Source organism: Tetrao urogallus (genome assembly GCF_951394365.1).
Source record: "Tetrao urogallus genome assembly, chromosome: 2".
Lineage (NCBI taxonomy): Eukaryota > Metazoa > Chordata > Aves > Galliformes > Phasianidae > Tetrao > Tetrao urogallus.
In genome coordinates this window covers 11,963,148-11,990,392 of record NC_136814.1, presented here as the reverse complement: position 1 = coordinate 11,990,392, position 27,245 = coordinate 11,963,148, and the positions used below count along the sequence as shown (strand labels likewise).

General features: G+C 43.8%; 1 protein-coding gene across 1 annotated transcript; it reads left to right on the top strand.

The window, feature by feature from the left end:
• On the top strand, positions 1 to 22,424 carry COQ8A (coenzyme Q8A; the record flags this gene model as incomplete). Its single annotated transcript, XM_079550699.1, has 14 exons — positions 1 to 177; positions 1,717 to 2,121; positions 3,213 to 3,279; positions 4,634 to 4,708; positions 11,016 to 11,138; positions 14,292 to 14,377; positions 15,444 to 15,584; positions 16,461 to 16,542; positions 17,904 to 17,997; positions 18,840 to 18,981; positions 20,454 to 20,561; positions 20,733 to 20,798; positions 21,602 to 21,688; positions 22,131 to 22,424. 14 exons carry the CDS (start codon positions 1 to 3, stop codon positions 22,422 to 22,424), a joined length of 1,947 nt encoding a protein of 648 aa, XP_079406825.1.
• Positions 22,425 to 27,245: the final 4,821 nt, after the last annotated feature.

Below are 27,245 nucleotides of genomic sequence, written 5' to 3'. Positions count from 1 at the left end.
ATGGCGGCAGATGCCATCATGATCATGAAAGGTTTGACAAAGCTCAGTAAAGCAGTCCTGGAAACCCAAGCAGGACAGCTGCGGCAGGTGATCCTTGGGGGCGATGCAGTTACCATTGCAAAGAGTCTCCAGACAACTGCTGAAGAGCAGTTTAGTTCTGCCTGGGGAAAAATGCAGGTAAGAGAAGTTTTTATGTGCACAGTCTAGTATGATGTTTGGCATTTCCTCCAGGTACTCTCTGTGTTGTGTAGAGCTGAGGAAATCCTATCATAAGCTTAGCTGTCTGAGTTACTAAATTAACTATTACAGATGTTGGAGTATGCCAGGAATTGTCCAAAACATCAGCAGTATGCCATAGGTGCTTGGGCAGGAGTGTAAGAGGATGGTTACTAGTGTACTGGTTTCCATTAATCAGTGTTTATGGCCTGCTGAGGATGAAGTGTGGTTTGCTTACCTAATCTTGTCAAAGATCAAGTAAAATTGGCTGGTAGCTTTGTTATTTAAATTCTTCTTCAGACTTCAGTAATTGATTGCCTCTTCTTTGACTAAAAGAATGAGCTCTCGGAATTTGTTAGAATTTATTGGCACTGTCACTTCCTTTCTTTACAGAATTGGTATAGGTGATGTGTTCCAGAATTGGTCAGGTATTCATGTGTTCCTCACTCACAGCTGAGGTAGGATTTTCAGAAGAACAGGCTTGCAAGTGAGGATCAGAAGGGAAGCCAGACTTCTTTTTTAAGCAGTAACTTCTCTTACCAGGCACAAGGATGATAGATCTATAAGAACTCCACATTTGCTGTGTTGCCATCTCTTGAAAAAGTGGCGCTTATCTACATCAAGAGAATCATCCTTTAGAGCAATGATGTGGCTCAGATAATGATTTTAAAACAAAAGCTAATGGGTGAGGTTTTAATGATATTTTATGTAATAAAATGGGCTGTCCTGGAGGCCTCCTTAAGCTTCAGTTCTAGAACTTGTCTGTTACCTTATTTCTACCTAAGCTTGCAATAGCTTTGTCCTGAGAAATATCCTAAGTTTATTTGTTTATGGGGACAATGTTTTGTTTTGCCTTTGTCTTTTGCATTCAAGAAGGGAAAGAATATTCTCCTGTTTCTGTGCATGTTTCTCTACACAAGAAAGGTCACATCAAAACACCTACAAGACTGCATTCTGAGTAAAAGTTGCTTGAGAAGCTGCTGCCAAAAGAACTTTGTAAGAAATCTGCAGTCTGAAGCTTGAAACTGCCACTCAGTGCTTGGCCATAGTCCCTGCAAACAAATTTCTCCTCTGCCCTTGCTAGTTGAAGTTCAGAATAGCATGAGACCTGCTGAATAATCACAAAGATGTTCTGGTGGTGTTTTTTTGTAAGGAGAGGAAATGTGTTCAGTGTTTAGAAAAGAGTCTAAAATACGCTGACTGCTTAACTGACCACAGCAGGATTACAGTCCTGTTGACTTGTATCTCCAGGTACTGGTGTTTGAGAATCTACCCATGAATTTGCCCAACCAGCGGTGCTGAAAGATTGCCAGTAGTTCTGGATGTCCTCAGCATCCCTTCCTTTTATTTTTCCCCATATTTTGCTGTGAATGTGCTGAAGTCTCAACAGGTTACTTTTTTGACTTTGGGCCAAACTGCATGCCCTTTTCTGAGGACCGTGCATAACTAGGTAGCAGGTTTTAAGTTCTTTACTTAAAGTGTTTCTATTACTGTTTACAGGAACTGGGCAAACAACAGGAGAACTTAAGTGATTTCAGTGAGGATTTTGGGAAAGACTATGACTTCTTGGCACAAGAGCCATCGGATGCTTCGAGGGACTTCTCTACTGCCCCCAGCAAGCCTCATGAACACAGCAGTGAGGGCCCTGCTCACTCTTACACTACAAACGGACCTCTTAAAAGTGTTGGTGAGACTGGAGATTCTGGCCTGGGTCAGAAGCCTTTCCCTCCCAAAATGGATGCAAGGTTATTTGGAGGCTTTAGGGACCCTGGAAATCCTTTTGCTGCTGTCTTTGGACAAAATAGGGCTTTTCACCAAGATCACTCCTCTGTTGGTGGATTAACAGCTGAAGATATCGATAAAGCCAGACAGGCCAAAACTGAGCAGAAACCTTACAAACAGATGGTATGTGTATGTTTGTATGTATTATTTATAACTACAGGTTACTATTCTGGATTATCCATAAGTCACCTTCTCTTGTTTCTATTTTTTTCTCTTTCTGAAATTGCCTTTTGGAGAGGAAAAGATAGTAGTGTCAATGCTTTTTAACCCAGGTTTCTAGACAGGATCTCTTTTCACATCTACCCCCTATATATCCAATATTCTGGCGTGGGAGGATGTTTAAAATGCCTCTGTAGGATTAGACTTAAACTTTGTGTTGACAGGAGTTTTCCTTTCATTCACTGGTCTGTGTGGACTCGAAGTGTTGATGTAGGTTACAGTAATGAAGGGCCTGTATTTCATCATAGTTTTCTTGAAGGATCTGTCTCCTTTAGCTAATGGCCATAAGAATAGATTGGATCTACACTTTACTCAGCAAAGGCCATGGCTTCCTGTGCTATTTCTTGTTGTCCTCCTAGGAGTGGATGGAATGTTGTCCTCAGTATTAGTAGATTGGAGAGTAGTATAGAGCTCTGAAGCAACAGTTGTGATTTATGTCCTTGTACAAGCCAGCACTGAAAAGCTACAGCAGAATTCACAGTGGTGATACTTGCCTTCTGCTCTAACCTGCCTCCTTCAAACCCAGTGTCAGATGCTGCTGTGGGTTCACTTAATCAGGGTATTGCTTCAGTGAAACTGTATGCTTCTGCTTTAGCTGTTTTATGGGGAAATCATCTACAGTCCTGTAGATCTGATGATTTGCCAAGAGTTTTAACTGCACGTGTAAAGAGAGTTTAGCATTGGTTGATATTACACTGCTTCTCCAAGTTCAGAATTTAAGGGCTGTCGAGGTAAAAGTGAACATGGACTTTTAAAATATGGTTATCAGCTATTCTGTCTTTCCCACTCTCTTGTCCATTTCTTGGTTTAATGTATTTTTAAGTTTGGTAGCTATATTTTTGCAGTGTGATCATTTGAAAATCTCCCACCTTGGCATTCAAGAAGAGCTTTTTGTAGCACAGATACGCTGTTCAGGTGTTGTTTGAAATTGCACTCTGTATTTGCAGGTCACTGATTTGTTTGTTTGTTTTCCTTGCCCTGTCTTTCTGTGGCAGCTCAGTGAACGGGCTCGGGAGCGAAAGGTTCCTGTCACAAGGATTGGGAGGCTTGCCAACTTTGGAGGTGAGTTTGCACACCTGCATCTGCAAAGTCACTACGATTGCACAGACTGATGGCTGGCTGTGACAGCGTTCCTGCTAAAGCAGAAGGTGGTTCCATTTTCGTGTTAAGCTTGCTGATAGGAAAGTCTCTCTCACAAATGGATGGTTTGGCTCCAGAGCTTGATTTGGGCTTTTTCATTACCATTATGGCTCTTAGCCTTTAGTCAGAAAGAAGTTACACTTTTCATCCATCTTTGTTGCTCTTTTATCTTATCTAACTGCTGTGGAAGGTAGTACTTGTGTGCCTCCCTTTGCTACTGGCAGTCCTCACTGGATTTGAGTTGTTTTTTGTGCTCAAGATCAAGTAAGTTTGGAGGAAAAAAAAAAAAAAAAAGAAAAAAAAATAATACTGAGAAGGTTAAAAGTGATTTTCGTTTAACTGTTCCTGGGATTCAGAAAGCTCCACTCCCATACTCTTGGCACTCACACTTGAATTATTCCTCCTTCTTGTTCATTCTTTACGTATTTTTTCATTGTTCCCAGATGTACTTGGGAGTGTTGATCTTAATGCTGTGGCATTAAGGCATTGCGGGGTGTTGAACGTATCAGTAACAGGAGGCACAATTACATGGACAGCAGAGTTCTGGGAGCAAAGAATGTGTTGCTGAAACAGTTAAGGATTTTTTTTTTTCTTGCTCCCCCTACTGAGCTCGTGTTTCTCTGTGATCAGTGTGAGGCACTGCTGAACTTTGTCATTTATATACATTTTCATATGCTGCTTGCTGCAGCTGGAGTGATGACTACTGGTAGCTGCATTTATAGTACTAAGTATCATTATTTTATTTTTCCTTACTGCAGTTTGAAATGGTGGAATAAATTAGTTTTTGTTACTTGTTTTGTAGCCCTAGTGGGTCATCAATTCCCCTCACACCGTTCTTAATTTCTTTATATATGATTTGGCTTCTCTGTTCAGTTTGTGTCTCCCTTATTCACATTCCTGGTTTGTTCTTTTAGTAGTATAATAAAATATTTTTGCAATAAAGAAAATTCTGGCAGTTTGCCGTAAGGTCTAGACCTGCTGTGGTTGTAGCTCTTTTAAAGTTCGTTACTGTCCAGAACTTTGCTTAGTGTGGAGTCAAAGGCAATAGGAAAAGTACTGTGTGAGTGACTTGCCATTTCTTTTGTCTTTTTGTCTCGTCAATATTTGTTGACGAGATTCCCATCTCCACTGCATTGTTGTCTGACTCCTGATACTTTCTCCTCCAAGTAACTGTTCTCTATGTGGGATCTGATTGAAGAAGACTGAATTTCAAGTGCAAAAGATACGTGCTCAGCGGTTGTGGTATTTGCACTCTGACCTGCCTCTTCTTTTAAAGGATTAGCTGTTGGTCTTGGCATTGGGGCGTTGGCAGAAGTTGCGAAGAAGAGCCTTAGACCTGAAGAACGCAGTGGTAAGCTCTTTCTGCATTCTCATCCTTTTCTTTCTTTTTTTTTTTTTCCCCTGCAGCCACTGACTGCTTGCATAGCTGTTTGAAAGACTGCATTCTTTTGAAAGTTGGGAGATTGGTTAGTTCTTCTGTTTTTATCATAATCCTTCTATGCTTTTTCTTTTCCTATTGAAGTAAGCCACAACCTCAGTGCGTAGGTGAAGGATAGAGATATATTTGGGAGAATACTTTTGCTAGCATTGTTCACAGAGTTTATTTTCTCATAATCACACATGAGTATGAATGTCATACTTATGTCCTCTCTTGGATTGTATTGGTACGTTTTTTGAACTGTTCATTGAAACCATGTAGTGTAAAAGAGCCCTTATGTCTGAAAACTTCATGCTGTTACTGGTTGCAGGCTCTTAAAAATCTAAGAAGGTTCTGCATAGTGGGAATTGGGAGGCTGGCTGGTCTGTTCTTAAGAGAGACAAAACACTTCAGGTACCTGCTAAATGGCATTTCTCTACTTGTAGTATCTTTTTTTTTACTTTCTCTGAACAGTTTTTGTATCCATGCAGCTTATTTGAAGTTGGAGGTAAAAATGTTGCTGAGTTATACTTGGCTGCCTTATGGTGGCTGTTTTCTAGGCTTATGCTTTGGTAGACTGCAGTGGTATAGAATGGTACCATGTGGGTGAATGGCTTACAGCATAAAAGTACTTAGTGTTCTTTCCTAGAAAATGTAAGATTATTTTAGATTTATAGTTCAAGGCTTGTTCCTTATCAGTGAATTTTGGTGGTGCGCTGCAAAGTATAAAGTTGTTAGAATTATTGCAGGCTGCATGGTCTTCAGCTGCTCTGTATGGTTTGGCTTGTATGTTTATGTTTAGATAATTTCTAGTGACAAGAAGGAAATGACAAAAAGGATAACCTTTTGCACTTAGAAGTTCAAAAGAAAGAAAGAGTCAAATGCTTTTTTGTTCAGAAGCATTGCTTTGTGATAACCTAGGAGTACCCAGCAGTTCTCATTTACTCTGTGGCCATTAGTATTGTACTACCAGGCCAGTTTGCGTCTTCTCCACCCTTTTTTAGTAGTGATGGAGACTGAGGAAGTGAGAACCTCAATTTCAGGAGGTACTGGAGTGGCTTGGAATTGGAGAAATAAAAATCAACCAACCAAATTACAGTTCTGTATCTCACTCCCTCAAACAAATTAAACCACCAAAACCTCAAAAACAAAATAAAAGCAAACCCACAGAAGAACTGATACGTTCCTGGCAGTGGAGGGGAAGGAAAGGGTTGTGTACTGCTCTGGATGCTACCTGATGATGTGCATTTTTGTATTCCCTTACAACTAGGCAATGCAGAGCAGCCCAGCAAAGGAAGAGGATTTTGGCAGAGTTTTCTCTCCATGGCCTGAGGTTTTTGAGGCTGGATGAGTTCCTTTGCTTTCATTTAAGAGCACGCATGTAGGCAAACATGACCCATCCTCTAGAGAACACTTGAAATCTTTTGCTTTTTGTGCTTGTGATGTTTGACAGGTTGTTCATACCTGTTGGAAGTTAATGATTTGCCTTGCTTTAAGCAGAGAAGGAATTGCACGGTTGTTGGTATTTCTCTGCTTGTCAGATTATTTTCTAATTAGGCACACACTAAAGCATAAACAAGAGCTTGCAGAACTATGAAATTTGCTGGAATACATAAGCTTTGTTTCTCAGCCTTGCAGCATGAAAAGATAAATATATATATTTGTTTATTTAGAAGGCAACAGACACTTTTTCTTGAAATAAGGAAATTGTGGCTCAAGATATTTTTCCTCTTGCTAGGGAAATGATTGTTTTCCTCTGTAACTGTAACCTGGGGCCAGATGTCTGCTCTGCAGGCTGAGTCATGTTCTGAAAAAGTAATTTTCTTGAACAAACCTTGGTTAGTATATATGGCAGTGAAGGCTGCTGACTTAACTGCTGGGCAAGGCAGTTGGAAAAATTACCTGGATTTTCTTTTTAGCTGTCTTACTTGCTTTCATTTTTGCTTCTTGCTGTTGTCTGCTTAGATAAGATCTTGGAGCATTGGTTATACTTTGTAGAGGAGAATTGGACAAGAGTGGTGTTGAAGTAAGGCAGAAGGAAAAGACTATTTTAGCCCTCTTGCTTTCTTGGAGTGTCTCAAACCAAGAACGTGAGAAGGACTGTGGGTGATCTAGGCTCTCACTCTCGCTGCTCTTCAGTTAACCACAGCCTCTACCTATAGTGTCCTTGGCCATGTTTTCCACAGGACTCTACAGTGGGTATGACTTTCTGCAGGGAGACCTCAATGCAGACTTGAAAGGAGCTTACAAGCAGGAGAGGGACCAGCTTCTTATGACGGTTGGTAGCGACAGGACAAGGGGGAATGGATTTAAACTGAAAGAGGGGAAGTTTAGGTGAAAGGGTAGGAAGAAATTCTTCACTCTGAGTGGTGAAGCACTGGCACAGGTTGCCCAGAGAGCTGTGGTGTCCCATCCCTGAAGGTGCTCCAGGCCAGGTTGGGTGGGCCCTGGGCAGCCTGAGCTGGTGGAGGGGCAGAGCTGGGGGCCCACAGCTGGGGGCTTGGAAATAGATGATCTTTGAGGTCCCTTCCAACCCAAGCCATTCTATGATTCTGGATCAGCCCTCTCTCTGAGGGCTCTGCTGCTGCAGACATGCATGGCAGAGGACATGTATGTAGATTTGGGTCCAAGATCCCATTTTCTTACTGCTCTTTCTGGCAATACCAGCCTTTGCTATCAGGGGAGGAAAACTCTTGTGTAAGTACCTCTGCCTCTTATTTCTTTTTTCTGTAAACAGGCAAACAAAAAAGTACCTCTGCACTCCACTGATGACTTCAACTTGTGGCATTTGTGCCTGGTTTGAAAGATTTTTCTGGCTGCCAGCACCATAAGGTTACTAAGGCTCTTGTCTGAGAATGACATATTGTCCTGTTTTCTGGAAGTTAATTAGAAGTCATTTCTCTTGCCACTGCTACACTATATTAACAGTAATTTCTTGGAACACCAAACAAGCAGGACACACATATGATGAAAGGCATGCCTGAGAATTTCACACTTGTGGTGGCATTCAGGAGTGACTGGAAGGAGTCTTCTCTTGGTTTCCTTTCCTCCTGCTCAGTAAGTACAACTGAAAATGTCACTCCTGTGAAACAGGGCTAGAAGCATCCTACAAACACAAAATTGCAAGCCCCAAACTCCTGAGCAGCAGGTCCTTCTAGTATGGTTTGTACTCCTGTTGTCTTGCCCCTGCTGTTATCAAACAGAGAGACTGCAAATGTCTGCTTTCCTGTGCGTTCTCTAGTAACAATGCTAGCATAAATAATTTTTACCACCAATTTCTGTGTGGAATTGCAGGGGCCTTTTTAAGGGCTTGGAGGCATATGGCTGCCCTCTTTAAGTGCTTTGATAACTGGTTAGGTTCTCATCTTACTCTAAAAAAAAATGGCCATGCTTTATTTCCAGTGAAAATTTTCTTGTTAGGCTGATTTTAAAAGACCCTCTTGAGTCATTGGTGTCTGCGGTGGCAGTCACTGTATTCAGTGTGTAGGTGCACAGTGTTAGAGGGGCTGGGTAGGGGAGAGCAGAACAAATTTCCATGAATAAAAATGAAACACTGCCCAGTTAAATATTGCCATTACTAGCAGAAAGGCGTTGTGGATTCAAGGTCAAATTAGTAACTTATTAATGGCTTATATACTAGGCCATCCTGATAGGCAGCATGCTGAGTCTGCCAAAGCCCCAAAGGGCTGACCATCAGCCCAGCTCTGAGCATGTGTGTATTTCCTTAAGGAAAGAAGAAACACAATCTCCTTGAATTGTTAGTCTTAAGTGCTTGGGTTGTGTTCCGGACTGTTCCCTTGCTCCAAGGTTTGTATGGCAGATGGTCCTAAAAACAAATACGTGCCAAGTCATAGAATTATGGATTGGCTTAGGGTGGAAGGAACCTTAGAGATCATCTGGTTTCAACTCCCATGTTGTGGTTGGCTACTCAGGGCCCCATGCAACCTGGCTTTGAACACTTCTAGAGATGGGGCATCCAGAGCTTCTCTGCGCAGCCTGTGCCAGTGGAAAAAAATATTCTGATCTTGAAGTGAAAAGCAAATAGTTTCTAGTATCAAACGTTGCTTGCTATCTCTGGGGAGAGCTTAATGAAAATTTACACAGAACATATTTTGATGAACTCTGCTGCACTTTATACCTGTTGTCTTCCACCTACTTGTGGAAGACTGCCTGTTTTCTATGTTGTTTCTTCACTGAAATTTACATAAAACTACTTTTGACTCTTGCTTTCAGGTTAGCTGCTTGTTCATGCCCACTTTTAGCAATGTACATAAACAAGCAACAGCTAATCACCTACTTTTGGACAGATTGTTGATTAGGTAGTGCCCTTCTCGTCTTGATTTCAATGAGGTGCTTGCCAGGAAAAGAGAATGAGTGCCTCTGCAGGGCTGCTTCTCTGATAAAAATTCTTTGTTAGGATTCGTTGGCTTCTGGAAGTGACTTTAATCATTAACTAACTCTTTCATCCTGCTGTACTCTCAGAATAGGGTATTTGTGTGTGCAGGCGTTATGAAGGAAGGCAGGGCTTTAACTTAGTAGTTTCCTTTGCTCCTATGTGTCTGGAGCTTGTGAGAGGGACTGTTTGTCTCATCATTGCTAAGGACCCAGAATTTTTCTCATGGGCAGTTGAGAGCCAGAACTCAGTACATGCCTTCAAGCATTCCTGTACTATTTTTTCCCTGTCCCCTGGCCAATCTGAGCTCTCTCTGTATACATTCCTGAGAGCTAGCTGGACATGGAGAGGATCTCTTGTTGCTGTAATCACTGTACGGCACACCAGTAATTTCCATCTGTCTGAGATCATCAGGGCCATTGCAGCTGCTGTGCCCTTTCAGGCTCTGCTTATCATACATGTTGGCTTCAGCTGCTTTATCCGTTGTACCCTTTCCTCTGAAGTGTTGAAAACAGAGTCGCTTGAAGATCAACATATCAGCTCCGATCTCTGCAGCCTGGCTGTAAGGCCTGACCTCCCTCCTGCTTGGTTCTCTGTCAGCAGGCGCTGAGCAGCTCCAAGAGAAGTGGTTGGTGGATGCCTGCCCACCCCTTCTGTCCCTGCTCTGGGAGCTGGAGGAGCTGTCCTACTGGAGAAGGAGTTCTGGGTTGCTTCACCCAAAGGGATCAAAAAATCCAGTCGCTCTCTTTCTCTCCTCCTTCCCTTTCTTCTTTAAAAAGAAATAAAATTAAGTCAATCGTTCTTTGGGGACAGGAACGTATATGTTTGAGTCTGTATATTTTGGACTGTGTTCTGCATAAGCTGTGTTGCTTGCATTGAACAAGTAACCGTATCGTCGCTGGGATGTTCTTCTATCTAAACTAGGTATTTTTCTCAGTAGCAAGTTGCCTGTAAGAACGTGGTGAGAAATGGTACACGTATTTGAGGATGTAGGAAAGATATCTGGAACTGATTTCCTCTGACAGTTGTCAAAGAAAAATGTGGTATCCCTGATGAGAGTTCCTACTGGGCTTCTTCTGTGAGAACAACCTCCTTAGATTTCGCTGGCTTTATAACCTCATCACAAAATCTGATGCTTTTTCAAGATGCTGTATGCAACCGTGATGTTCTGGGGTTGTGGTATTGGACAGTTTGTTTTACCTGTGCATTAGGAGACAGTGGATTTCAGTTTATGAATAATGCAATTATGAACTCAGAAACGTGAAAACTATGTCTGCTTTCTACTGATGGCTAGTGCATGCTTTAGAAGTACAGCTGCACAGCAGTGTGTTCATGTGTGTGTCTCAGGCAAGAATACTGGATATGGAAAAGGAGGTTGGGTGCTGGTATGAGCTCTGCTCCCACCCTGTGAGCACGTTCTCAGAAAATCCCAGTGTGCTGTCAAGGTTTTTGACAGTTCCCCTTGCTGTGTCTCACCCTTGCTGTTCTTCTGAAGCTATGACTATACAACAGCCTATGCCATAAGACTTGGGAAACCTTTGTGTAGTGTGTTAGACTGAGCTATCTGGTACAGCCAGTTCAAACACCACCATCCTGGACACTTTTCATAGCCTCCATGGATGCCTGTGCTGCTGTGTCTCAGTGCTGCTGGCCCCTCAAGCCAGCAATGCCCAAATCAGAGAGTATGATGCAAATGTATTCATGCCCCTGGGTTGCAGTGAAGACTGGGTTGTAGTCCTAATTTTTTCTCCAAGGAAAAGCAAGTCTCTTGTTGAGTGTGGGCTTGAGGAGTGAGCTTACTGAGTTGAGGGTGATTTTCATCCATAAGCTTTCTCTCCTTGCCCTCAGGAAAGAAAGCGGTGATGGATTCCAGCCCGTTCCTGTCGGAGGCCAACGCAGAAAGAATTGTGAGAACCTTGTGCAAGGTCCGGGGGGCAGCACTGAAGCTGGGACAGATGTTAAGCATCCAAGGTAAGTGGGGACATAGGTCCTATCTTCATCAGCTGTGCTGCCTGTCAGTTTCTTGTGATATGTTGTGGGCTGTCTGAAATGTGTCAGCGCAAAGTGAATGCGGACATTAGGCATGCAGCTCTCTAATGTGAGGACAGCAATGGTGATATGTTTGATTCAGTTCAGCCTAATCCCAGTCTGAAATAACTTATGTATAGATACTGCTGCTTTCCCAGTGCCCCTATTGCAGCTCAGTCAGGCACACAACTGAAATCAATTGAAAATTAGATGACTCCGGAATTTTACTGCCTGTGCTAAAAAGCAGTGGAGAAGCAGAGCTGTATTACACTCTGCTCACAAGCCTCCAGCTAGAAAGAAGGAGAAGACAAGAACATGATCCTGTTCTTTGTTCACCAGAAGTGTTTGAAATAATATCCACAGCTCTTTCCTGTTACAGCAACCTGTTGGTGATTTACATGCTCAGAAACTTTGCTAGAAAAAACAGCATAGCTGATAATCTTATCAAGTACACAGAACAGTTTTCTCTCCAGAAGAGATTTCATACTGACTTACTGCATCAGGCTCTGAAGTCTGTGATCACAGGTGAAGGCATGAGAGTCAGCTGTATCTTTGTACTGAACTTACTAGTTTGATTACTCGTGGAAGATAGCAGCTGTGTTGATTTCAAACTTTATCTGAACCTGATCTGCTTCACCTTCCTGCCCAACAAAATGGGGAAGGAAAGAGCCACCAAAAACAGCTTTTAAACTTGTCTGGAAATGGCTTTTTAGATGTTGCTGAAACAGAGTCAGTTGTCTGGGAGTTTGAAGTGCTCAGATTGGTTTGTGCTTCTACCTGAATTTTTGTAGGTGTTTACTAAGGCTGGATCTCATATAGTATTATATAATTTGGGCTAGCCAATGGTGGTATGACATTATTGCTCATTTGCTCATCACGTATTCTGTGTGTGTGCTGGGCTGATGGCAGCACTGACCAAGCTAGGTGGCAGGCAGCAGTAGATATGTCAAAGGCAGTATGCTCTTTTCTCACCCTCCAGAAGCTGCCAGGTGTTGCTACCAGTAGTTCACAGTGCAGATTTGGGAGTTCTCTATTCTGTATTTTGTGTGGCCAGTGCCTCACATGTGGGATAAGTGAGCCATGACTGGAAATAGGCTCTGAAGTTAACTTGTGTACTGTAGATGGAGACTAACTTAAAATTCTTAGGACACTGTTATGAGTTGCACTGATATGTGCCTAGAGTCTGGTTGTAAAGGTTGTAGCTGTGAAAGACCCATCTCTGAGGAACAGAAATGCTCTGGATTTTTGTAATTTGCCTGCTACCTCCTAATGTTGTTGAGCTTTGGCAGGAGTTTGGGACACATGCCAACTGACTTCACTCAGGTGTCAAGAACATGCAGGACTTTACCAACCGCAGTGGCACTGCGCAGCCCTTGTCTGACTCCTCTGACAAGTGTGTGGTGTGCTACGTTGCTTAGGGAGATCACAGGACCTTGGAATCCTGCAGTGCTACAGTCGTGGTGAAAGGTACTTTCAACACTGCAGCAGCCCATGTTCTTGGGCTGACAATTTGGACAAGTTGTTTTAGCACAGTTCCTGCCACATCTTGGGCTTCTCAGTGACCTAGTGAGTTTGAAATGGCTTCTTGTCTTAATAGAGTTATGTGCTAATTGAATGTCGCCTTGTCCAGGTGCAGCTGAGCACCTGCAGGCTAAACCAGCCAGAAATTTCAAAGCAGTTACCTTAAAAAAACTTGGTGTCTGCTTCTGGAAACGAGCGGTTCTGTTAGGAACCCACGTTCCTGAAGGTCATGCACAGGGATGCCAAAACCACTCAGTTAAGGTGCATGTGCTCTAGGAAATATTGGAGATTTGACAGTTTCAAGGGGAGTTTTGTTGTTGCTTTTTTATGTTGCTCTCTGCATTATGTGTTTTTACTTCCTCCCCAGTCCACTTCCCAGGAGAGTGGGCAGTGCTCTTAACGTGGCTGTTTGTCTTGTTTCCTGGGATAGGCTTACAGCTGTACATGTATTTGTAAGTGCACATCAATGATGGGCTTTCACATGAATATCAGAAACGTACATGCATCAGAAACGTACAGGTTCTCAAAAATAAGGCTGGTAGCTAGGGCTTGTTTCCAGAGCTGGGAGAGCAGCAGGGAAATCTCATTCCTCTACAACTCTTAATGGAACCAAATGTTTGCCAGAGCAAGTGGCTTTCTCTGTTGTAGAAACCTTTTGCTTGTGGGAGAGGGCCAATCTTTCAAGACCCCTCTTCTCCCATGCTTTCTTACGAAGGTAAAAATATGTTTGCTAAATTCCCAATTCATTTGAGTTGTTTACAAAAGCAGATGCTGAACAGTGGTTACTCTGAGTCCAGCACTTGCGTAAGTGGTGTTTTAATATTGCACAGCTTTCTAGAGAAACTGCTGTCCCTTGGAATGAATTGGATTAAACCATACCATGAACTTGGGGTCATCGGGATGACTCTCCAGAAGGTTTCTTCTGTAATCCGTGTCCATGACACGGCATGCTGTCTGAATGCTGTATGGCTGGCAGATGACAGGCTTGGGCAGAGCACTTTGCTCTTTGAGGTTGTGCAACCTGCCATTGTAGCAAAAGCCTCTGTGCTGTGCAGAGCTGCCCATTGCTCTTGGTGGAGCTGTTACTGGATGTGTGGGATCTTGACTTCTCCCAACCTGGATAGTGACCATCATGACAACGGATGTTTGATTCCAAAGAGGTTTCTCAATGTGTTTTCTGGTGTATTCATACTTTGTCTTTCCACTGTTGACTGGGAGAGGGTGCAGAAACTTCCTCTAGCTGCAGCAGGAGATAAGCCTAGGAGAATTTCAGGTAATAGGCTGTTTTTGATGGGAGTGAGGAGGAACGAGTGGTTTTTTTCCTCTCTTGCTGCGTGCATGCAGGAATTCTGTGTGGCTCATTTCCAGAGGTGTGATGCTTCAGGAGGTCTGCCTAAGGGTTCACTTGTGGGCATGCTATTTCTGAGCTAGAATTACTTTCATAACCACCACTGAGATGTGCTTGGGGACAGGAGAACCTGACTTGAAGTGCAGGCATCTGTTACTTTGCGTGCTGAAGAGCAACAGAGGAATGCAGTGCCTGCACTGACTGCTGTTTGCTTTTCCCCTTGGCAGATGATGCCTTCATCAATCCGCACCTCCAGAGAATTTTTGAGCGCGTACGTCAGAGTGCTGACTTCATGCCAATAAAGCAGATGATGGTGAGGAAGATTCCTGTTCCTTCCTGCTTACTGGGTAGGAGGGGCAATAACAGAATAAATGTCATCTGTTACATACCCCAGTGGGGGAGGCTGACAAGTAAGAGTACTCCCTCAGTAAAGGTTGCATTTTTTTTTTTTTAGTTGTTGGTGACATGTGATCCCTAATCTCAACTGTGTGCTGCTATTTCTCTCCCATACATAGAAATTCAGCTCTAGGCAAAGGAAAAATGTGGGTTATTTCCTGAAGCCATGCTAGTGAAACACGAAGTTACACACAAATACGAACATGTGGGTCTTGTTTAATATAGCCTCACTTTCTTTCTCATGGGTGTTAAAGCAGTGTTTAGAATTGCCTAAATCCCGTTTTAAAAACAAACTCGCAAGTCTGAGTCTAATGGAAATTTTGGCAATTTTGTCTTTTTGGTTGTATCTAACCCAGCTTCAAGAAGAGTTTGAATGAAGCAAGCTGTTTGCTTTCCTTTCATAGATGTTCTCTTTCTCTCTCTCTCTCTTGGATAATTAAGATGTGAAGGGTAATGCAAACGCAGTTGCCAGTACTACTGAAAGACACTGAGCAGAGCCAGCACCTAAGCATGGCAGTCTGGCAGTGTAACAAAAAAGCTGTTAATGCAAGTTGTGGTGTTCAATTTTCAATATTGCCTTTAAAGAGAGTCACTCTTGCATGCCTGGTTTGCTTCTGATCAGCTTGCCATGATGGAAGAGAAGGGAATCTAACTCCTTCCTCATTCTCTGGAAGATAACCAGTGGCCCCAAAAAGACCACTTTTATTCCTAAGACTGTGGTGTTTGTGCTCAGGATAGCTGCTCTTTCGGCCACAGTAACACAGCCTCACATAGATTTGCTCAGAATCTGTCTAGTGAGGGGAACCACTGCTGGCTGGACTGCTCCATGCAATTGTATGCTCAGTGGGAGGAAGGGAGGGCAGGTAATCTAGAAAGCAGAGTGTAGGTACTCAGTGCAAGTAACTTTAGAGAAACATGACTTCAAACAAAGAAAATTTTAAATCCTTGCCTTCTGTCTCCTAATGCTTTCCTTTCATTTATAGAAAACGCTGAACAATGACCTTGGTCCCAACTGGAGAGACAAACTGGAATCCTTTGAAGAACGCCCTTTTGCTGCTGCTTCAATTGGTCAGGTTCACCTGGCACGCTTAAAAAATGGAAAAGAAGTTGCTATGAAAATTCAGGTGAGCTTTACAGACCAGCCTCTTCTCTTGCTTGTGCTCCACAGATAGGCAGTGGAGTTGCATAAGTATGTTTACTGCTAAATAAATAAACATTTTCATACAAATGAAATGTGGATCCAGCAATGTCATACCCTAATTCCAGCAATTAGCTTGGAGCACTGTCTGAGCTTAGATGACCTCTCACACATCTCTGCAGTGTGGGGCTAATGGTGCTGAGGGACTGATTATACCTGCTAATGCTGTGTGTAAGGGTTCTACCTGTCAGCCCTGTCTCTGGGATGCACACAGGCCTTGAGAAGCACATGCTTTTTTTCAAACTAGTTCTGTCCAGAGTGATATCTGAAGTTACGCCAAGGCAACAGCAATGGAAAGTGGCACCAATGTGCATTCTACTCCACAACAGCGTACACATCTTTACAGACTAGGTGAAAAAAAACAGGAGTAGGAGCCTTTGCCAGAAATGGGCTGAGGTCTCATTGTTTGCTGTGCTGCTATGTGTGAAACACTCTGGTGCTGTCAGTGACATGTGCTTTCAGCTGTGTTAGGGAAATGGCTGACTGCTGCCATTGGGATTTGTGTGTCTGAGGGATTTGTGTGTTGCTGGGTTTCATGACTCGGGATTTCTTTCACATGCTAAAGATTCCATGTCAGTGGAACTGAGGGGTAAATGTCACCTGGGCTCTCTGTGGCCCATTTTAGATCCTGGGCTCTAAACAAGCTGTTAAAGGAGTATGCCCTCATATATTTGTAGGCTGTAGGTGGCTATATAGAGATTCAGTTCATGTTGAGCTGGGATTCTCTTTATCTTACCTTGTAAAACTAGATTCTCTGAGTTTACCTAGTCTCAACATTGTAATTTTCAATTCTGTTCTGCAGTACCCTGGAGTTGCCCAGAGCATTAACAGCGATGTTAATAACCTGATGACTGTCCTGAGCATGAGCAATATTCTGCCTGAAGGTAAAAAGACACAGTTTTGTTCCTTTGATACATGTTGAGATCTGCCAACACCTTTCAAACTGCATCTTGCCTGCTTCTCTCCATACAATGGAGAGAGGAAACAGTGGAAAGAATCTGGAACTCCTTCTTAGTCTCTCTAGGAGGTGATTTCTTAAAAAAAGCAGAATGTAGTGGCTGTGGATGCAGGGCCAGCTTGGGGAGCTGTACTTCACTTCCCTTTCCTGATGCAGAGCTGCCACTGCATCACTCAATGGCATGGGAAGTTCACCTGTTTGGTTTTTTTGTCATGTTCACGGCCGCATATACATGCATGCACACAGCAAAGTAAAGTGCTTTTGTCTGTGTGCTCTTTATAGTCAAGGACCCATCGGTACTCTTTGCAAGTGTCTGGGTAATACTCACTTTTGATGGCTTTCTAGGCTTGAAGCATGGCAGTGTTGACATGTAGTCATACTTTGTCCCTATTATTTTCTGGCACAGGTGGCAGAACTCATTCTTCCCTGTGTTTTCTGTAGCCCTCTGCCTGTCATTCTCTGCTTATCCCAGAGTTGTGGAGAGGTGTAAATGCTGAACTGGGCATATCTCGAAATCCCAGCACTTGAGTACACTCATTTTTCGGGAGCAAATGCAGGATTTACTGCTTTTCTTCCCCCACACCATGTGCAGCAGCTGTAAATCTCAGCAGGACTGTACAAACGTTGCCCTTAAGCCAGGCTGCGTGCTGACAAAGTGACAGTTCCTCTATGATGCCTGGGCAGGGCCCTGCAGAAGCTGTAGTTCAAGCTGTGTCTGACCCAAGGCACAGTTGGGTTTTCCACCTCCAAGACTGGGAAGATCCAGATTTGGCAATTCAGGCCCTGGCCATGTGCTGCTGCAGCTCATGTGTAGTCATGTGACTGTTTTTATGCAGTGCTCCTAGTTGCAGGCAGACACTGTCTGGAGGGTTTTTTGTTTTGTTTTTCTTGCATTTGCCAAGGCTGGTTTTTGGGTGCTTCTGCTCCTTGGTGTGTCTCACTGCGGAGCCATGTCAGCACCACACAAGAGCTGCCTTGAGCACAACAGCAGGAACAAGCAGCTTGGATTGAGGGGTGGGAGAGTGGAAGAGGTGGGTCTGGCTGTACAAGCACAGTGTGAATTTATACTGCTATGCATCAGCTGTTTGCCACAGCCTGGGATTACATGCAGAACTTCTATCAACTTGAAAATGTATGTTGGTCTCTAGGGCTTCTTCCACTCTTCAGCCCAGAGCTGGCTGGTAGCAGGCTGTTCCTCAGCTGCAGCTCTGGCAAGCTTAATCTGAGGAGCTCTTTTTATTTCTTTCCCCCAAAGCTTTCTTTATTTTCTGCTGTTTGGCTTTTAAGGTTTGTTCCCTGAGCACTTGATTGAAGTCCTGAGCAGAGAGCTGGCCCTGGAGTGCGACTACCAGAGAGAAGCTGCCTGCGCGAAGAAATTCCAGTAAGTTCACATCAGTGCCTTCAACCTTTCTCTGCGTGTGAGTGTGAAATGCAGAGAGGTGCCTTAACTTCAGGGGCAGATGGGAGGTGAATTGCATGCCCTCGGGACACAAGGGAATAGTCTGTGCTCGTGACCCCTTGTGTTACCACCTCTTCTCAGCTAGGCTAGTTATGTTTTCATTTAGCTGAACTGTTGCTGAGTATCAGAGCTAGGGGATGCAGCAGGCAGCTGGTGTCCTCTCTTTCAGCATGAAGGTACTGTAGTAAATCTTGAGGGCAGGCTGCAGTGCTGTTCTAGCTATGGTAAGATTCTCTTTCATCTAGGAGCGTTTTCAGTTCACCCCTCTCACAGCAATTATTGTCACCAGCACTGGCTGCTCCCTTTTCTCATTACAGTGCTGGCGTACAGACTGCTTTTATGATAAGCCTGGACCTGGGAGTGCTGCTGCAGGCAGGCTTTGCCCCCTGCAGAACCATTCCTGTGGCATGGCTTGCTTTCTCTCTCTCTCTCAGTTTCTTTTGTAAATGTAGTCTTGCTCTGAAGTGGAGTAGGTTGAGCAAAGGAGCCCAGTGCCCTCAGTGTCCTAATGCTGCTGCTTCAGCAGATGATGTGACCTCAGGAGTCATCAGCAGCTGTAACTGGTGGCATGGCTCCTGGTGACTTGATCTTTATTGTAACTCTTGAGCAAAACGTCCCCTGGCAGCTGCAGCCAGGGTGTGAGGAGTGTGCAGCAGTGCTGCCTTAGGTTGCATGAAGGGGCTGTGTGTTGTGCAAGGTGTTGCAGAGGGACTTGTGTGCTCATGGCACTCCTAACCTTTCCCTCTCCTTTCTCCATGTCCTAGGGAGCTGCTGAAAGACCACCCCTTCTTTTACGTTCCAAGAGTAGTGGATGAGCTGTGCAGCAAACATGTCCTGACCACAGAGCTGGTGTCTGGCTTCCCCTTGGATCAAGCTGTAGGGCTGAGCCAGGAGATCCGAAATGAGGTACTGTTGGGTGGTCTCTTTTCACCTAGCTCAGAGAAGCATGGCTGGGGCCTCCCTTCTGAGTGGGAGTCTGAGGGTTTGTGGGAGGGCAAACTCTGAGAAGTGTAATGCAGGGCTGGAGTCGGCGAGATTGCCTGGAGTCTCTCAAAAGGTTTCTGTATAGTGAATTTGGGAGCAGTGCTGAGTTTTCCCTAGGCTGGTTTAGACCTTACAGGCACTGGCAGTTGTGCACAGGGAGCAGTTTGAAGAGGGTGAGTGGCAAGGGTAGGTGAAGGAAAGGTAGCCTGAGTAACTTCTGCTCTGTTTCTCTCAGATGACCCTAAGCCTGGGAGGAATTGTCAGCTGGGGGAGGAAGGGTTTTGCTTTTCAGCTGTTTTCTTGGGTGAGAGTGCAGAAGTATCTCCACCTCCCCCCACACCCAAATGGCTGGGTATCACCTCTGGCCTGAGGTCTGCTGGAAGAGTACCTCGCAGTAAAAAGGAGCAGGGATATGGTTGTGACCAGGCATTGGTGCTGAATATAGCAAGGGACTGGAGTGCTGTTGTAGGAGAAGCAGCTGTTCTAGTAGCAGGAATAACTATACTGGTATTTGAATATGGGTTTGGTGGTTTTTTTTGCCTTGTGAGTTACCAGCTGTTAGCAGGTCACTGGGGAAAAGTGCACCATACTGAGCTTGATGTTATGCCAGAACTGGTTGCCTGTGATCCCTGAGCTGCTTGTCCTCTTGAATGGGCTGCTCGATCATCAGGGCTACTTCTAACAGTTTAGCAGGCTATAACCTGGGGTGGTACAGCCTTTTTCCTTTAAGTGATGAACTGAAGTTACTGGTGTAGCTTTCTGACCCATATGGCCTGGTTTGCATTTACTGTTCTTTTCTGTTTTGAAAGTGGTGCTTTGCTGGAAGACAGGCACAATGAGGCTGGCAGTTCTTAGGCTGTAGCTTAAAAATCCTCACAGAGAAGCTCTGCTGTATGTAATACAGTTGTGGGTTTTCTGGAGACTACTGCTCTTGCTGCCCCCTATGCCTGCCAGGCCCAAGCTGTCTGCTTGCTGCTTCTCCCTTAATGGTTTGGACCTAGCTCTGTACATTGTTCAGCAGCTTTAAATGAAGAGGTTCTCCTCTTTTAGGTCCTTTCATGCCTTTAACTCAAAATGCTGTGGAACAGGGCATCTTGAGTCCTGTGAGCCACGCTGGCTTCACTTTGGCCATGCTCTGCAGGGCTTTCTATTACAGGGTAGGCTGTAATACCCTGCTGGTGTTCCTCACCTCTGCCGCTGCGCCCATTCTTGCACAGTGAAGACACTGCTGAGACGCAACCTCTCAGCAAGTTCAGGAGTTTTGCAGCATGAAGCAGATAGTTCCTGCCAGTGTGGAGACGTGTTCCTGTGTGCTAATTATGTGTGCTGTAAATTACATGTGTGAATAGGCCTTCCACCCTGCTGACTTTTTCTTATTCTGTCTGATTTTCAAGATTTGTCACAACATTCTGGTCCTGTGTCTGCGGGAGCTGTTTGAGTTCAGGTACATGCAGACTGACCCCAACTGGTCCAACTTCTTCTATGACCCACAGCTGCACAAGGTAAGTTCAGGCAGCACTCCTTCTGCCTGTACAGGAGCTGCTTTTCACCAGTTCTTGATTGTTCTCCACTCCCAAAGTTTTATGAGTTCCTGAACATGTTGGGTGTTTTCTGATGACAAGCTTTCCTTAAGTGGTTGATGCTGTAATACAAAAAAGTTTGTCCATTTCCAGGTGGCTCTGCTGGACTTTGGAGCAACACGAGGATTTGATGAGAAGTTCACCGATGTTTACATCGAGGTGAGAAGTTGCAGTGTGTCTTAGAATGTTGCAGTGTCTCTTAGAATGCTGCTCTGGGGTTCTTCAGAGTATTTCCAAAGTTCATTTCTCTTAGCTGTATCACTTTGTGTTTGTATTAGAATCTGCTTTCAGTTGTGGAGGGAAGCAGGGATGGAGATGAAATCTCCGTTCTGGTTTTATCCCTTACTTTTGTCCCATGCCTTATACATGTCTGCTGCAAATCTCTGGCTTCCTGTATTCTGATGTTTAAACTAAATGACAAATGTGGAGGACTGTAATGCTGCTTACCAGGGGAGTTAGGCAGCAGAGTGTCTGGAAGGGCATGCCCTCTTCTCACTCACCCACTTGGAATTCATTGATTTTATTTTTTTTATTTTTTTTTATTTTTATATGAGGGTGTTTAGGAATTGCTTGTTCTGTTCACTGTCTTTTCCTGTTGCAGACTTGCAAATTTCTGCAGTCATGTGTGCTTCCTTGATCCCCTTTTTCTGCATTTGCTAAATTGAGCTGCAGGGGCCAGCAGACCTCACCTAAAGCTTCTCACAGTTGGTTCTATTGTGTTTTTGCAGTGATGAAGTGATTGGTCATGCAGCTTTTTTGGATGTCTTTTATGTTCTCTGGCCTGTATACAGTTACGGGAGAAAGCTTTGCAGAGCCACTAGCTGCATCTTTGTTTCAATAGCTCTTAGACTGGTCAATGTGCAGACCCCCAAAAAAGGGGAATAGAGGCAAGAAAATGAGACTATAGTCTGAAAACATGTCAGTTATCATCCAGATCTCCTGAAAGTGATGTTCCTATTCAGGTAATCAAGGCAGCTGCTGACATGGACAGAGAGAGAGTACTGAAGAAGTCCATTGAAATGAAATTCCTCACTGGCTATGAAGTCAAGGTACGGAGGTGAAGCATCTGCTTTTAGTGATGGGCAGTGAAAGGTTTGAAGAATGCAGGTCTTTAACTTCTACAATTTCTCGACGGTGGTGTGAAAGCCTTGTTGCTGGGCTGAGGGAGGAAGGCAAAAAGTGCTTCAGCTCTTGTTCTCCCATTTCTTATGACAGCAAGAGCCACAATGATATCCCCAGTTCCCTCCTCTTTATCCCCTGGCAAGACCTTGCAGGTGGTGATGCTGCTGCAGTCCTGTGGCTGAACAGACAGCTGCTTGAAGCTACATTAAACAGCTGTTGCTTGGTCTGTCAGCATCTAGGGGTTATCTTCATTGTGGGTATAGCTAGGTATTTCTCTAAGCTGCAGTTGTTAGTATTAGCATTTTTTCTTTTCCTCTCTGGTCTTTAAGATACTTAGTGATGCTATTTGTGCCTCTTTACTTTGTGCAGGAAATGGAAGATGCCCACTTAAACGCTGTCCTCATCCTGGGAGAGGCTTTTGCATCTGAAGAACCTTTTGATTTTGGCAACCAGAGCACCACTGAAAAGATCCATGGTTTAATTCCAGTCATGCTGAAGCATCGGCTTGTTCCTCCACCAGAAGAGACCTACTCTCTTCATCGGAAGATGGGGGGTTCTTTCCTTATCTGCACCAAACTGAAGGCCAAAATTCCTTGCAAAAACATGTTCAAAGAGGCATACAGCAAATATTGGAGCAGTAGGGGCAAGAAGCCAGAGGATTAGTAAGAATGAACTAATGTTCTGAGGGCACAGTTTGCGCCTTGCAAAGAGCGTTCTAGCCTCCCATGTGTTCTGTTGTAGCTCTCCATCCTCTTGATTTGCAGCAGCCTGTGCCTTGGAAGCCAAGCGTGTGTTTCACGGGGACAAAGTTTGTTCTTTCACGTTCTGTCTGTCCTAAACTAAGACTGCCAGTACAGCCTGCAGCTTGCAGGAAAATAGCACAAGTGCTTCTGTACTGTTTCAAGGCACCAGCCAACTACCTTGAATACATTTTTAACATTGTGATGGTGGCTGCACAGTGATCGGGTTTTATAATGGGTAGGTGGAGGAGAGCAAGAGTGGAATTCAGTATTGAAATCCATTGGTAATTCTTCCCCCAGAAATACTTTTTTTTTTTTTTTAAAAAAAAAACCTTCATTCTTTCTTGATAAGGTGGAATTCAAGTAGTTTTCATTATAGAATGAAATACCAAGGTGTACCCCTACCACGAGGTCCCCCCCTTTTGCCCTGGTTTTGTAAGTCAAGTGGTGGCAGTCCAAGAACCCCCCTGGATTTTACTGACACTGATTTAATACAAGGGGTGTATGTGTGTGTGTACATAGCATGAGGTTTTAAGCTTTCTACTCCTCTTTGGCTTGCAAAGCAAACATAGGAAACATTTAAAAAGAAGTCTGAGAATTGAGTGCCAAGATTTTTTTTAAACACACACACACACACAAACACACACACTCTCACAGTCTTTGGTTCTGGGAGACAAATGCTTAACCAACAGTACTATATCTCAGCACAGATAGTGGGTTTCTTCACTGTCTGGTAGCTATCATCTTTCCTGATATTGAGTTAGATAAGTTCCATCTCTGACACTGATTGCTTGCTGGACTCTTAACAAGTGAGTCTGTCTTTGTGGCTGTTTTCTGGTAACGCAAAGCTTATGGCAAGGCAGCCAAACACCTCCTGTCTCGCGTGAATATTTCAGGCTTTTACTGATATGACACGTTTAAAACCAGACGCACAATTTTCAACTATTGAAGTCAAGCTAGCAAACTTTCTTAGATTTTTGTACGAAGCCCTGTACCTGTACGAGTTCTGATTTCAATAAACAAGTGCTTGTGCGGTGGGCCTGCAGTTTTTCTGTCTTCTACTGGGGTAATGAGTACCCAATTGACTCAGGTGCTATTCTGTGGAATAAACAGCAGAGGAGAAGGGGAGGCTTCCAAGTGCCTTCCTGTTGTGTTTTTTGGTTCCACAAATTGTGGTGACCATTGCAAAATCATCTGTGGCCTGTTTATTACTTCATCCTTCCACTCCAGCTCTGTCACACACAAACAGTGGTGCTAATAAGGTTACCAGGAGCCAGAGCAATGCCAGCCTGAACATCTGCCTGCCCACTAACAGTCCCTAGCAACAGACTTGTTTTGTTTGTTTTTCCCTTTCTACTCTGTTACAAGTATTCTGGACATGGGTATTTTTGTCCTTCTCCCACTTGTGAAGAAAGTGGCAGTGAGAGTTGATGCTTACCTGGTGCTAGTAAGGCAGGCATCCTCAGCAGCAGACTCCGCTGATCCTATTGAGTTAATGCAGCCCAGGAACGCCAGAGGGTTGTATGATCTTAGACTTCGGTACACTGTGAGAAATCCTGACCTCTGACGCTTCCGGAGGTAAAGAATAGGTAAGTGAATGCACAGCCTCCCTCCGGAGGCTGAGGAATAAGGGAACAGGTTATTGCGTTACCTTTCTTCCACGACCATAAGCATGTATCTGCTTCATTTAAGACTTTGCTTCAGAAAGATCCAGTACTAAAAGTCCTCCTCAGGTTAGTCCTAATCCTTTGAGAAGTATGAACTCTGCTATTCAGTGAAATAATCATTCGGCATAAAGCTGCTTAACTTTAGTGGAGTAGCTTATCTTGGTGCTATGGGTTCTGATCTACATGATGTAGTAAATAGTTTCTTCTGGATCTATACCTTGCAGCTGTAAAAAATGTTGGAATTGTTTAAGATATTAATGCTTACATTAGTGCTTAAGAAGCAAAGTACAAAAAGCTGTCATGCCTTGGGCTAGGTAAACTTCAGAGCAAAGCTTCTGTCCCTGAAGGCTGACAGCTAGAAGTTTAGAAGACTTGTGAGGAAGACAAAACAAAAAAAAAAACACCACACAACTGCATTACTGTTCAATTTTTCCAGCAGGCACAGCTATTGAGGTTTGCTATGCAGTGTTTGTGTGACCACAGCTCTGGATGCCACGCTGGGGCACGGGTGTTTAATTCTCAGCAAACAATTCCCTTCCCTAGAGAGATAGTGCTTGTTAAAGAATGAACAATGGAGTTGTTTTGCATTTGCCTTAAGGATAACAAGTGGCGGAAGGCGAGCTGTTCCCTTAGTAGGAGAGCTAAGGAGAGCTCAGGCCCTGCTTCTCCTGGCCTTTTGTGCACGTTCCAAAAGCCTTAATAATTTCTGCAGATTTGGCCAGAGTTTTGTGACATGAGGAATTGCTTCAGAGTATAAAGAGCAAGAACCACTGTGCTCTGGCTCGAAGTCAAAAGAGTCATGACATTTTTCAAGGAGCAAGACTATCATATCACTGCTGCTTGCTCCATGCTGCTAGTGAATTTGCTTGAGCTACAAGCAGGGCACGGGTTTGAATGTTCCTCTGCTGCAGCAAACTTGTACGTTCCAGAAAGTTCCTCTTACAGAAGCAGTTCTTAGTTCCACAGGGCAAACCAGAGGTTACATTTGCTTCTGTGAAGCTGCACGGTAGCAGTGCTGTACGGACTGTTTTACTCACTCTGTGTACTGCATCAAGACAGAAAATGAGTGCTGGGAGATGAACAGGGCCCCTGACACACAGCTCACTTCCTACTTCTCTAATGCTTTGACACCAGCAGGCCTGCTGCCATGCACTGTGGAACCAAAGGTGACTGCACAGGTCACAGCGCAAGGAATAGGCAGCGTTCCACCAAGCTACAGCAAAAAGTATAAGGGTTTGGGTAAGTTTTTCTGAAAGGTGATAAGCTGAATAGAACTGCACTACTTTTCTTCCCCATGTCCTCATGCAGACGCATTAACTATGCCCATTATATTTTCAAAACCACAATTACATCACTTCCTCAAAGCTTAAGCAGAGGTATGAGAAGAAAAAAAAAGACAAAACGTCTACATTTCTAACAGTTCCCTGTTTTATTGCAGTACATCAAAGTAGGTTAATATTAAGTGTTACCAACATAAAATATTGGTGGTGAGTCATTTTTACATTGTTGACTTTTCCACCTTAAATATTTCTGTGCAAAAGAATCTACATCATTGTTCTGTAGCAGAGAATCTCTTACAATGTCCCCTACAACACTGAGGGCATTAAACAAAATAGTGAGAAGAGGCAAAAAGCAGAATCTTTCCCCCACACGCACACTTGTCAGCTTTTATAATCTAAAACAAAAAAGTGATTACATCTATGCCATGCAAAACTGTACAATAATATTACAATGAAAAACCTAAAAAATCCCATATTTTAAAAATAAATGATATGAAACTGTCATACATAAAAAGGCAGGTATAATTGCTCTGAATTACCAACACTGGTTTGTTTGTGGATTTCTTCCCTGTGGATGAGACTTTCTTAAACGCAAAGTGAAAACAGGTTACACAAAGCTGCGGCTGGAAAGAAAGACAAAGCAGAGTTGGAATTTAGCATGGAACATCCATAGGCCTGCTTCTGAGGGCACCTGCCAAACACAGCCAGAACACACCTGCGCCCTTCTGCGTGCTTTGGTGCTAGTGCAGAAAACCATCCCACTACCTTTAAGCAACTGACTCCTATGTAAAAAGAAAAACCCAAACCCACAGCTGAAGCTACATGTGCCATTTTGATTTCCAGGCTAAGGAGGTAGGGGTAGTTGCACTGTGATAGATTTGACCTTCAATGTATTTGCATAAAACTAAACGAAGTGCATAAAACGGAATGAGAAAGAACACGATGCTCTGGGGACTTTTTGTTGCGACAAGACCCTTTACTTCCCTCTGCTGCATACCTGAGACTAACACAGGTGGCTGTTCAGTTTATCAGAACCAAATCAGGCACAGCAAGTTATGAAACTCGCTAAGATGAGCAAAACGTGCATTCCTAATAAGCTGCAGCAGCTAACACAGAGGAAAAGCAGCCACTTCCACAGCTACACGGATGGGTTTTGGAGCCACCGGCTGTTTACTACAGGCCAGATAGAACGGAGCAGAGTGTACTCCAACCCTGCTTTTGGGTGTAGGATATGTGGAAGGAAAGCACATGTCTGTGTCCATGCACGCACAGGGGAAACCTACTGACCAAACCTTTGCATTCTCTAACCTGGAGTCCTTAGTAGCTGCCTGAATCTTCACATCCTTTGTTGCCTGCAAAATTAACAATAAAAAGCAAAAAACCAATAGCCCATATGTTTGTGTCATAAATGCAAGATACCTTCAGTCTCAGCCAAAAGGAAAAAATCAACTAGACACATAACTGTGTACACAGGACATATGCTACAGTCACAGACTGAAAGGGAGGTTTCAAGCTCCCCAGACAAGTTGCAGCCCTCAAACTGTGGAGGTGAAACAATGCTACAGTGCAAAGCAGCAGACATCAAACCTTAAAAGACAACTGTCATTGAGATACCAGGCAAAAGTCCTACAGTTCAAATGACCGAGCTGCTTGCCCCAGCCCAATGCATAAAGCTCAGCTACAGAACGCTTTTGTTTTCAGTGTTTGTGCCAACAAAAAAGATGAGCATGGTTTAAAATCGAATGTATAATCAAATGGTCCCCAAATACATAAAAGCTATTCAAGTCCCAAGACGAC